The sequence below is a fragment of the Ischnura elegans genome, chromosome 5 (assembly GCF_921293095.1).
Source record: "Ischnura elegans chromosome 5, ioIscEleg1.1, whole genome shotgun sequence".
Lineage (NCBI taxonomy): Eukaryota > Metazoa > Arthropoda > Insecta > Odonata > Coenagrionidae > Ischnura > Ischnura elegans.
Window position 1 is genome coordinate 84,574,992 of NC_060250.1, and position 13,895 is coordinate 84,588,886.

Genomic DNA, 13,895 nt, shown 5'->3' on the forward strand with positions numbered 1-13,895 from the left:
CACGGGCTAACGTATTTGGCATATATGTTTCAAATATATCTTCGAAAATTCACGGCCCGTGCCAGATAGCTGCGCAGCGACCTCAAGGTAGAGCCAATGCCGAAACCACAACACATTATTCCAGGAAATGCAAACATATAGCAAAGGAAATGCTTGTAAGAGTGGAAGAGGCATCCGAATGTCTCTGGACATCAGCTATCACAGAGGCTCTTGATCGAAAGTAATAACTAAAGCGGCGAAACAGATGGTATTCCTAATTTAAAAAATTGATATTCCCCGCGAGTTAAAACACCCTATTATGAGAACTGAAGATAATCTGATTTCTTTTCCCCGACTTCATATTTCAATTGGCGATCATCGCCTCGGAGTACTGGATCAAGAATGATATGAAACATTTTTGGTCGACGATCGAAAAACAAAAACAGCTGCAATAAAATATGAGACATTGACAATCTAGGAAAAATATATCTGCTGTATATATTTATTATTGAGCAATATGAAAATACAAATTAATCGTAACTATGGTCAATTATTAGCTTAGATACAATCATTAAACAATGAATTGCAAAAAATGTGCGCCAAAATGCTTGTCTCTTCTTGCTATTTTATTTAAAAGTTGATTCTTTTCATTTATTTTGCTATACTAAAGAACAATGTAATAATCTTTCATGCCCTCATGTATACATTTAATGTTTATACATGTAATGCCCCGATGTTATACATGTACAGCCCCGAGGAAGGTACAAAAAATATATGGAAACGTTGGACAAAAATGTTGCATATCATTCTTACTGACGCTATTATTCTCACTCCCACTCATATTATTCCAAGACGCTAATGAACACAGAAGAAAAAAGGATAGCTCTACCCTCACCACCAAGATGCGACATTTTCCAAAACAAGAGGTCGCGTGTTCGAGTCCCTCCCGGGCAAGTTTTCCCTATCCAGCGCATGGTTGTTCGTTATGCACAATTGTTGAATTTGTTGAATACCCCGATATAAAATGGCCTAAGAGAGTTGTATTCGGATGTTTGGGAATAATTTTTTTTTTAATATGTTGTTACCCCTGATAGGTGTATTTCAGTATCAATAGGTAGTGACTAAGAAAATACTCTGGCAAAGTAACTGAAGCTTCGGCGTGGAAATCAGCAGTACAAGACGGCCTAACCGTGCTCGAAACTCGCTCAAACAGCCCGCTACCATTTTCCGGTGAACCGCAGCCACGTTTTTAGCAAAGTTAACAAAATCGTAATTTCACATTGCTGAAACACGGTTCAAAGGCGTACTTGATCGCACGATTACCAGGAGTACGACGGTAACATTTTTTGATGATTGGATTGATTGATTTTCAAACTGCAGTCAGAGCGGTCACTTTTTGGGACGCAGGCCTCCCGCTCGGAGGGTCGCGGAGGGCCGGCGAGGGTGAGCGCGTCGAGGAAAGGGTTCCACCCTTCGGAGGGCATACCACGCCCATCCTGGGACTACCTGCTCCATGGCCCTAAAAAAATCTTAACCAATCATTAAAAACCAACATTATATAGCGGTTATTGAACGATGATGCAACGCCCCTCTAACCACTCTAAATACGAAGTTCATCAAGGCATAAATGAACTAAGACAGCATATTAACCCCGACTCCAAGCGATGTGAACTGAGGCAGGCTCTGGGAGCACAAACAGAAGAAAAAAATGACTACAAACGCGCGCGAGTAAATGAAACCGCAACAGGATGCGGCAGGTAAACAAACCCGGTGGAGATACAAGTGAAGGGTTATCAACAAGATCCGTAGAGCTTATGATGATGATGTTCTTTCTCGCCTAACTCGACGCATACACCCATCTACGGAATCGCAACCAGAAATGAATAGCTATCATCCATTTAGACGATGCCTGTTTATATTTAACATGCGCCGGCACTCAAGAAATAAAACGCAGAAAATGAGATAACAGCGTAGGAAGGAGATATCCGGTAGAAGGGATTCTTATCGGAAACGCTTAAAAATATAAAAAAGACTAATGGAAGGGATAAAGACACAACATCAACTAGCCGTACGATATCAAGTAGCTGTGGGAAGCTCTATATAGTGCCTCCGCCTGAGAGTTCATATTACATATAAGTTCTTTTAAATAATATAAAAAACAGCTGACAGTGTAGGCAAATTCTTAACCGGTTGAATGTTCCCAAAAATCAGGCACGCAGAAAATTAAAACAATTACCCACATTGAGAAGAAATTCCATGCATGAAACAGCAAGCATAAACAACCTGCTTTCGCTAAAACAGCAAAAGACATAACCTCTCTCTCTTCAGTCTGACAGTTTCACTTCATCTTTCTCGTCGGTATTCCACATAGTGTAAAGAAAAAAGTTCGACAAACCATAACTGAAAAACTAACTTCGTGTTAAGTGTTAGGTATCATTATGCACTTGCTCGCACGCAAGTGGTGTACGAGAGGAAGCATGTTTGGAGGAGTACAAGTAGATGCAGGCGTTTGAAAACGCGTCTGTTTTCATAACAATGCAATTTATAGATAAGAGGAGCGCCGCGCCGGCTGGAACACTTCAAACCACCCACAGAGGGGAGTCGCAAGAATGGGCGAAGTTAATAGTTTTACGTTGAGGGGGGAAACAATCCTATATCAATGGGGGTTATAGGGGGAATGCCCCCAGTGAAACGGGGATACCGGGAAAATTTGCTAAAAGTAGTCTATGAAAACACCAATTTCAGTACTATCTAAGATAAAAATTAACATTAAATATTAAAATATGTGCAGGTCTCGTATTTATTTCGAAAAAATCACAACGTAAGTTCTCACCCGCTGCAACAATCAAAGCTTCACCGAAAGTTTCATGGGCATCAAACCAGGCAGTGGCGGATGTAAGGGGGGGGGGGCTTGTAGATCCCTCCTTCCCCTCCACCCCCAATTGGTTCGAAACACACATTAGATAAAACCGAAATATTGGGAGGTTGCCACTAACAAGTAATTAGTTATATTTACCGATATATTTAACTACTTTAACGTACTGAAAGACAAATTGTCTCTGAAATTGGGGACTATTTTACATGCGTTTGTTAATTTATTTTATTTTTTATTTTATTCTCAAACCACCGGATACAGCTCTCATTGGCCATTTGACACCGGGGTGTTCAACAAATGTAACAAGTTAACGTACACAAACGACCATGCCCTGGACCGGGGAAACCTACCCAGGCGGGACTCGAACCCGCGACCTCTTGTTTGGCAGGCGACAACGTTACCCCGCCGCCACCGAGGCCGGTAATGTTACAATTCAGGGGCAGATCCAACTATATTATCCCTTGGGTATCCAATTTACACTAGATAGAATGGTAAATTTGCTTTGACCTCCGCGCTTAGCCCCTCCCCCCCCCCCCCCCCTTGCCCCTGGATACGCCGCTGAACCCAGGCCATTTGTTTTACGAACACCTCGCTCTTCCACTCATCGCGTAATCCGTAAGATCGACCGACAACAACAACAATCACACGCGGTCTCCGGCCGGCCCCGCGTGGCGAGTCACCAGCCAAGGACACCAACTAACTGCGCGGCACGTCAGGTGAACACAAAACGAAGGCACATTCACCGGGTAAAAACAATTTCTTACCTCAAACGGGGTCAGCCCGGAGAAACATCCACGCCACGAGCGCGGCTGGCCGAAATTAAGTTCACGATGAGGCACACGCATAAGCAGTCACATACCATGTCCCGAAAGATGAACTTGGTACACTAAAAACAATCACAGAGACAGGACCACGAGGAAAGAAAACAGAATCACCACCGCTCCAAACCACATGAACTATCCGACTACACCCGCGGAGAAGCCGTCCGCGCGATCTTCCCCTCCACAAACACGTTTCCCGGGCTACCACGACCGCCTCTGCCATTGGCTAGCGGAGGGACACCGGAGGGGAGGTAAAACAGGGGAGGGGGAGAGGCACCCACACCCTTCCGAGTTCTTGTCCAAGGTCAAAAGTCCCATCCCACTTCCTTCCTCAGTCGCCTCCCTCAAAACAGTGCGGCTCCTTGAGCAGAGGATGGGATAGAAAAGCGAAGGGAGGGAAATGGGTACATCAGACAGCCGGGTTTATGAGCGGAGGGAATGTGTAGAGAACCAAGAAGAATTCCGACCCCACTCCCGATGCATCCCGAAGGCGGGAGAAAAAAAAATACTTGACGCCTAGAAGATAAAGTGCCAACCGCAGGGGTCGAGTTTTTGAAGAAACGTATTCCCACGTAGTCAAGAGTCCGATGGCAGCGGAAGTTTTTCTGGCATGATGTTTCCTACGATGTTCACTTACCGTAGGTACATATCAGGAAAATAAAGTAATGCCTTTTATTTTACGTTTGAGTTTTCAAAAATATTCAATTGATTAATTGTGCATCAAAAAGAAAGTGAAAATGAATTTTTTTAAACGCGATGACAATAGAGAAAAAAAGATCACATCATCGCCTACTACAACTGATCGAAACTTTACTATGAGGAGCGGAGTTTCGATTAATTTAGTTTCGTTCCCGGGAGTAATACATCTACATAATACCCTGCGAGCCACCTCTAGGGTGTTTGGCAGGGGGTGATCAATCACCAGAACTTAATATAATACTTCGACCTGAGACGAAAATTAACTCCTTGGTGATTTTTATTTCGTGTGGGAGCGAAACTAAACCAAAGCCTCTTAATTTCGTTTCCCTCCGGATTGAAAAGATGCTTTTCGTTTCGTTTGACTTGTCTACCCTGCTATTGAGACGGCTTGCATGGTAGTATGTTGATGCAAATCACCCCAAAATCGCTCTTTCCTAATCTTACAATGAGAGTAGGCATTGAATAACCAACTTCCGATTCATGCCCATTCTTTATATGCATTTGATATAGTTAACGGATTAATTATTTCAACGCCGGATTCCATATACTTGCCGCGTATAGAGAGGACCTTAAGGTGGCCGCACTAATTCGAGTCGCAGGGACGCCGGAACGCGCCGCAGGCCACAAAAAATGCGGCCCGATTCCGCCGCCATAGGATTTTAACTGTCGGCGCCCATGTCTAGCGGGGCCTTGACGAGTGCATATGACCTGACTCCTACTTAATTAATTTGTGTTAATAATAAATATTCATTCAATGTTAATATACCTTTTCGTGGGCCGGACAATTATAAATTTAACGCAAATTTAATGAATATATCCATAGCATTTACAAAATCGTGTGTATTGTAACAAGAATGTCCTTCTTTGCTAATTGTTCATTCCCCGTTTTAAAGGCTGTAAATGTACTGTTTACGGGGCAATGAAAATAAATTTTAAAAACCGATTCGGCCGCCATAACCCCGATCCCCTATATGTTCACCCCATGGTGATTCAAAGTGGAAAGCTCCTCTCAATACAATTTCTGGCAAACAGAGGCGCGGAGAGGGAGTTTTCCCTTGACCATATATCTTGGTTGTCACGATTTCCTCAAACCTAATGACACGCCATACCTATTCGTGTGTAGCCTACTAACCTATGTAAAACTTAATGCATGTTTCTTAATTTTATTATTATTTCTAACAGCATATAGTTGTATAATTTGTTAGTATACGTGACGTTTTTTGGACGGTGTGGTGTGCATGTGGGAGTCCAATTGCATGTTGCATGCTGGTGATTGGTCACTCCCTGCCAAACACCCTAGAGGTGGCTCGCAGGGTATTATGTAGATGTAGATTCCTTTGCCCAAACGAATTGGACCTCAACTGATGGACCAGGAAGGGTAAATGAGGAAAAGCTGGGAGGACAATACGATACCTTCACTGCACAAACGCTCAGCAATCAACCACCGAATCAAATCCGTTCATCTAGTAGCCCTAATAGTAGATGATGAGCGGATTCGATGGGCGATCGATGAGCGTTTGTGGACTGGAGGTATCGAATAAGAATGTCAACAGTCGCACCGAGTGAGACCTCGTTCCCTGCACTCCGAAGATATTTTTAAACTCGGTCCCCACGCAGATGGACTAGCTTCCTGGAGTTCAAGGAAGGGGGAATGTTCACCCCAGAAATACTCAGCATCTTATCCCCTAGCCTATCCTAAGTCACGCGGTCAATTTTCACGAACGCATAGTTCAGGGATAATTTGAACTGTGTTTTTCAGCGATGGAAAATCGTACCCATTAAATCACTGACTACTTCCTTATTCCTTGCGATAGTGTGAATTAGTGACGGCCAAATTACACTAGTAACTTGCAGGGCATATAATGCATTACATTGACGACTCTTCATCAGGGCATTTCAGTATAAAAATATGAAATGTTTAAAAACAAAATTCAAATAAATGAAAAATAAAAAAAACGCATTCCATTTGAACATCAACCATTTTTGACGAGAGCAACGAAATGTTATGCACGCCGTTGCCTCCTGTATAAGTAATCAACCGGGATGGACAGTTGACAGGCAAGAATTGACTTGCGGATCGCTTAAGTCTGCTTGGGAACGGTCCGGAGGGTCGCGTTATGGGTGGACAGGAGATTTATGGGCCATGTGTTCTTTTTTAGGGCCGGTCAGGGTTTCGCTTCATAGTTTTGGGAGATTCCCACCAAAGCCGGCTTCATTTACGTCAACCACTTACAACTTCTGACGGAATGCAAGAATACTTAAAAGCATACTAATCTGTAAAACATTGAAGGAAGTGACTGAATATCCTTGCTGGAGTTACTTCATATTTGACTGAATGTAACGAACAGGTTTGATTTTTACAGACATACCAATAGATATTAAAGATGGAAATTGGTCATGACACCTAAAATGTCTCATGACGACCCAGGGGAGTCACTCTGATTGTCCTCGACTCAATTTAGTTTTGAAAGTTTTTTATTTACTAAATGCAATAAAAATACACAATGAAAAGATAATGCGTAGTATTCTGTTGCCTGTAGTCATGAAAAGGTTTAAATTTGATTACTTCCGGGGTAACTTCGTGTGGAATAATATGTGGAATACTGAAATAAATTCATTTCCAGAGAAATATTATTTTAAACATCAAATTTCATTACCCAAATTAAAATGTCAGTGGAAATTACGAATTTTTGAAACTTCCACGCGTGGCAAGGTTTGCCAACCCCTATCTTAGACAATGAAGAAATACTAGAGAAGAAACTACCATTAGGGTAACCAGAGTAACTGTACATAAACTATACCATAGAGTAAATACTGCGTGCTAGGTACCTCGCTTAAAAGTTCCTTACTAACGAAACAAAAAATGTAAAGCTAAAAAAATTAAAAATGCCAACACGCAAAAAAAAATGGACGAGCTAAAAATAAAATCCCCGAACGATCCTAAAAAGACTACAGCGACTGGATTACAGAGGTCGCAAGGGATAAAACCCCGAGCGAGAATCTTGATTGCATTGCATTATTATGAACGGTCGATCCCATCAACGGCACAGCCGTTCGATCCCCGGTAGATGCGGCACACGACGAAGGAATGACACTATTGATGAGCACGCTCGTAAAGATACTGCGGGCGATTTGCCAGCGCGGGTGAGAAGAGGGGCTCTCCTGCACAGAGCTATAAAGATGCTGGGGCTTTTTTTTATGAAAAGGTACGGATTCGCGAGAAACTCCTCGCACGTCTCTTCCTTTGTGATATCCCATATAATAAGAATTTCCAATGAAAGAGAAACGTTTGATATCTTCCGAAAAATTCAGACACCATTGGCAGAGCCAGAAAACGAATATAAGTTTGAAGGGGAGTGGAAGAGTTCTTCTGTAATCCAAGAAAGTAATGAGTTACGCCGGCTTTGGTTGCATCGATGTAAAAAGGCCATGGCTGCTGTTGCTATGGTGGCGGGTTCGAATCGCGACCAGGACTTTCTTCTATTTCACATATGAACGATAAAATAAAATCAAAATTCACCAAATTTGTTAATACTAATACATTCTCAAGCAAAACGGACTTCACTACGTGGAAGTGAAACCAGTTATTAATATGATATTCTTAGATAGTAATTGCATTTCTTCAAACGGAAATTCTAGTTTCGCCGCTTTTGGGCACATTAAGAGTAAAATGCTATTCGAAACAATAATTTAACTTCAATAAGTTGTAAAAATCATTAGTCGTACCCTCAAATAAAAGCTCTGGACAAACATGAAGCCAATAATTATGAATGATAAGGCCTGATTTCATTAATTTTCAATCCTACTTTAACACCTAGTCTCATAGAGTATAATGTTAATTATTCATAATTTCATTATCAACGAAAAACTTATCTTCCAAGTTAGATACTTACATAGCCCATAATCTCATTAGTTAACGAAGAAGATTCGACGGCTTAAAGTATCGAAAAAAAGGTGTTTACATATTCTGTTTACTAGCGCAAAAGGCAAGAAGTAATATTGTTTCAAACAGTAAAACCAATAAATTACTATTATTTCGTTTCCTATATCGCTAACACATTGAGGAAGTGAATATGAAAAGTAAATATTTTATTATCTGCTCTAATTTGCAGTACTAACGTCGTATTTCGGGGAAAAAACTATAGTCACCGTCGACCCAGGGGCTGCAACCGGGCAGTCAAAGCGGGACAATAAATGGCAAACATGAGAAATTACGCTAAATAATACACGATTAATCAGTAACGGAATAGAACTTATAGATTTTGCTGCAAAGATAGCGAATCGTATACAGACCATTCGAGTCAAAATTTCAGAGTATTATACTTTACTAGAGCAACACCATAACTATCATATTAATAGCGAGGTTTACCTAGGTACAAGGAAGATGTTTTTTATATTTTGCGGGTAGTGACCGCGTTGACTGCAGTCATAAGACCGGCATTCGGTTATGGTAATGCCAATAGGGTGGTTTCCTATTATTTTTTTATTGCCTAAATCGAAAGATTATTACTCCTGGAGTACGTATTTCACGCTTTTAGATTTTTAAATGACGATATATATTTTTCACGATTAAATGAAACGTGAGAATTTTCAAGCGCGCGGAAACGCAACGGCTAAGTATGAATGCTGGGAGAACTCCCGTGTGACGTCGTTCTGGCTCCCGCTGCCGCAATTGAGGTGACCTTGGGGCGAGGCTTTGAGCGCTGATACGACGCAGGATGCTAGCAGGTAGCAGATTAACATGCTAGCTGGTAGTGCTTGGCTTAAGTAAGGATTATTAATACCTTATCAAACGAAGAAAACTTTCCGACCTTGGCCAGTTTTAATAGGTGATTATTAAGAGATGTTTACCAGAGCTCTGTGCCTCATGCATGCACTGGTAATCTCAGACGATGTAAAAATCCTATCTATTCGTATAGAAACTAGGTCCCTGTGACGTCACGTGGAGTGGCATCGCATGGGCGCTTCTGGCCGTTTTCAAATACAGTTAAAGTTGAGCATTGCCATTCGTCTAAACCGGTATTTCTATAACCAAATAATTTTTATATAATGAATACACTAATGGTGGGTAACGAATCGCAATCAATTACTTTCGTTTTCTTTGATGAAGGAAACTACCCAATTATGAAATATTTCATGGTCTACAAAAAACAATGCAATCATCAAACAATGCCAAAAACCCAAGAGTATCCTCGAACGGTATAACGTAGATGTTAGAGTATGACTTCTTCAGTCTATAGTGTCAAGATCGTAACCTCTTTCGGGAAGATGCTCCAGAATTACTTTTTTTTAAATTAATTTCTTCCCAATGGCAACATGCCACGGCGCGGTAAAAGTAAAAGGCAGATCGGGAAATTACCCGATATTAATTAAAGCTTGACGCCAGGGTTACTCCATTACATTTTGACAAAGACCCAGCATAAGTGAGATTAGAGGCGGTAGAATAAAAATGTTAAGCTCTGGGTTCAAGGAAAACGACAGTACTGAGCGATTCACGGTCGTGAGAAGTTTCCGTTCACGCATATAATGACTTGACTCGGGCGTTTCCAATTTCAGACAAAAGGCACATAAAAATCGGATAAGCTCTGTGACGCTTTACTCCTTGCCGCCAGCATCTTTACTGAGGACTGAGGTTAATGCTAAATAACCACTTTAAAAGAGCGAAATTCAGAGCTTGACTCATGGAGGATATTGACCCTAGCGTGACTCCTTGAAGGGCTGAATCGCGGTAATAAAGGGACTGCGAGGCAGAACATATTTTCTTGGATTTCCAACAGGCAAAGGTACGTTTGATCTCACCCGCTGAATCCCGATGCCATTTGCGAAGGCAGAATACGACTCTTTGTTGAGAAGGGGATGAGGAAAGGGTTCGGAAGAGAACTCATAAGATTTTTTCCAAGTGCGCAATATATATTTCGTTGGCCTTGGTGGCAGAAAGGTCGAAGACCTCATCTGCTGTTGCTATGGCCACGGGTTCAAGTACAGGCAACGCCTAGGCCGTCAGTTTACTTTCAAGTAATGGCCCAAGGGAAAAGGTAGATAGGCCCCAGTCCGTCTCCAAGAAGTTTGATTTCTGTTGCTAGTTTGCGCACTTTTAGAAATATCGCCACACATTTTCTCTCTGGAACTGCCAAATTAACGTTGTAGTTGACGTTGTAATGTACTCCAAGAGTTCTACAGTCGGCTCTCACAGCAGAAGACGCGTTAAATACGTATCTATTGACAAACGTGCAGGCTACACACCCTAAAAATAGCCAGTTAACGATGCTAAATCGAATCCATGGAAGTTCCTTTTTCCTATATTAAATAATTCAATTGGATATTTTAACATTTTGAATTAGTATTGGGATATTTATTTTATCATCATGAACATTAAACATTTCCACCATATATCGCCGGACACTGTGAGTATTGGTATAATATAATCAATGATTTGAGGCCTCACTTTAAGAAATTGCTTCATTTCAAATACCTACTTATAAAAAATTTAGTAAGTTAAGCATGACTATCATTGTAGACGACCGGTTTCATCGTGGTGCAAGATCATCAAGTCACCTCTCCACACATTTTCTACTAGATGATGTCGCACTGCTACGAAACCAGTCGTCTACAGTTGCATCTGTGTGAAATTTGCTAAGTTTACGATTTCAAAAGCATTTGTTTTGCATTACGGAGTAACTGCGGGACCCTCTTGAATACGTTACATGACGGAGGGTAAAAACTGTTACAAAACGACTAAAATTCATATACGTATCAAGGAGGCTGATTTATGTCAAATACTGGTTCATACATTTAGAGTAGAATGACAAGCCCCTATAGCGGATAGAAATCGAGCCACGAGAATTTTTAATGACTTTTTCAAAAGCTTCACCCTGAATTTGAAGCCAGGACACTGCGGTCGGTAGACAAACGATCAATCCACTGAGGGGTCCCCATGCTCCATTTTCTTTACATGGAGAATGTAAGAGGACGGATTCTTTAGAGAAACGGTTTCTAGTCAAAACATAACTTAATTATTTATGTATGGTCATTTAAATGCATCTTATTTTTAACCTAAAATACTAAATACTATTCAGAATGCCATATCAAATAATCGCATCAATTCGCGTGGGTTTTTCTTCCAGCTAAGAGATAAATACATTTTGTAAAATCTCCACGAATGCTGATTTGAAGCTTATTTGCATGAAACTCCACATTTTCTAAGTTCTTTTACCCCCTTACCTTAACTTTCTAATGCCTTCTCCCACAAAATAATTGAATGGTTTGGAGTATTAGGTGATTCAAAGACTAGAAATACAATGCTTGAATCGATAAATAATGAAGAATACTTCACTTAACGGTGAATGTATCATAAGAGGTTGGTCGCGATGAAAATGTTAATTTTTGCAATAAGAGCTAATATAATGGCCAGGGTCTGTCACTTTCCTAAAAATTCGTAAACATACTCTTATAATAAGAGAAAACAGCCTTATAGGCCATACCTTGAGAAATGACGGCCTGATGAAGGCAATCGTCGAGGATATCAAGAAAGTGGATGGCAAGAACGGAAAAAGAAGACCTCGAACGAATAACAAGGAACAGGTAAAGAAAGATGTGAAAGAAAAGATATACCTCCTTAAGAGCGAAGAGATAGGAGAATTGAGTGAAGAGCTACGTCCAACCAATCACAAGATTGTTGACCAGTGGTGATGATGATGATGAACTTCATTTTAAGGAATAACGATAAAATTTGGTCTTCACAATTAATAACAGCGGGAGACCCCTTCATATAATGAAACTTTGGTCCTTCCCGTCGGCACAAAATCGAAGTTCATAATAACTCAGTAAGAAGATGGTATGGGAAGATAAGATGGGACAAAAAAATCTTCCTTATTTCAGCCAGCGCTAACGTTGACGACCCATTTTCATCAGTAAGTGACATCATACGAGTTTTGGTTCATTAACTCGTACAGAGAGGATCTTCAACTACGGGAAGGAATCGTTCTCAATGAGTAAACTATCAAACGTGACTTGACTTCAATTTAAGAATTAATTTGCAACCAATTGAGAACGTACACCCGTAAATATACAAGGATTTATTTCTTTCAAGATACTTAGCTAATGACGAAATATATATGAGTTTTTTGCAATATCGATCTACAGATTCTCGCCAAAATCAACATCTTCCTTATTTTCAAGCAAGTATCGCGTTATATGCGACTTCGAAAAGTCATTTACAGAAAATATAGCACGGTAAGACTATTTTTTAAAGTGTCAGTAGATTACTGATCACTTATTTCGAAAATGAAATATACTTGGTTTCTCGGATTCACTTCAGCGGCGGATGTATGGGGTGGCACAGTGGTCATTACTTCCCCAAAATTAAAAAAATAAATATTTTAAACTTCAATTTGGCTTTATTTCTTCTCGATAGTTAAACTTGTTAAATGCAAAAAATTGTTAATTCCTTGGTCAGCCATGTTGAAAAATAATAATAATAATATATTAGGCTCCAAAATGCGTAAAAAATGGGTATCTTAAACAATTTTACATGGGAGAACACCTTTCACTGCTGACAGGTATTCCATACTCCACAGATCCAGGTCGTGACGTTGACGTCGGATACTGAATCCGCCCCTGATTCGCCCCCTTTCGTTAAGACCTGTTTACACGGTACATTAACTCGTACGGGTTAATGTCTAAATGTATGAACGCGAGAATGAACGCCAAAATGCACCGTGTAACCACCCAACTTGTGCGAATGCATGCACAGAAAATAGAACCTGTTCTAATTTGGTTCATGCATTCGTACATGTTCCGTTCCGGTCCACAAAAATCATTCATGCAAACGTACATTAACTCGTACGTGTTAATGTATCGTGTAAACAGGCCTTTAGACAGAGCTGCCTTTCGAACTCCTCTTCAGAAGATGGGAACGCACGTCGCTCTTCGGTGTCCGCGGTCCCCAATCTCACTGACATAGTAAGGGATATTGAGGGACGAAAAAAAATGATCTCGTGATTCAAGCAAGGGGACTGTATAGAGGAGGCCCAATTTCATCCCATTCAAGGTGATTTCTGTTGTCAATTCTAACCAGTTTTCGAAAATGTTCGCGGCGTGGTGATAGGTGAAATGCGATTCACTTTTTCCAAACATTTGCAGTAAAACGTTAGTCATTGCGAGGAAATGCACTGAAAAGTGTGGAATTTGATAGATCACACCATCATGTATCTAAATTTCAGTTAACACCCCTAATTACACCTTATGTTCCTCGTGAAACTCGGATCAATTTGTCCGTCAGCGACGCAAGTGGTGACTTTTGTACACCCATTTAAATGCGCGGTGGGTAACAACACATTTAGAGGCCGACATGAGGATCCTCTTATGTAATATTCGCAGAAATAGTACAGATTGAGAAAACGAAGAGCTCAATTTGACATCAGCCAGATATTGCGTCTTCCAGATGTCCCAGCTATGCCGTATTCCCAAAAGAAAGTAAGAGGAACAGGCGATAGCATTTTCACCACCTTCCGCTCCCATGC

General features: G+C 40.8%; 1 protein-coding gene across 17 annotated transcripts in view; it reads right to left on the reverse strand.

The window, feature by feature from the left end:
* The window catches only part of LOC124159150, a 229,009-nt gene that overhangs the window by 64,880 nt on the left and 150,234 nt on the right, over positions 1 to 13,895 (reverse strand). Inside the window, exon 1 of one of the 17 annotated variants that reach the window (XM_046534751.1) lies at positions 3,619 to 3,824. The exons of the other annotated variants lie outside the window; for them this stretch is intronic. Within the exon in view, the coding sequence (XP_046390707.1) occupies positions 3,619 to 3,699 (81 nt within the window). The 5' untranslated portion in view covers positions 3,700 to 3,824. Of the gene's footprint in view, positions 1 to 3,618; positions 3,825 to 13,895 lie in introns of those variants that run through there. 17 annotated transcript variants of the gene reach the window in all.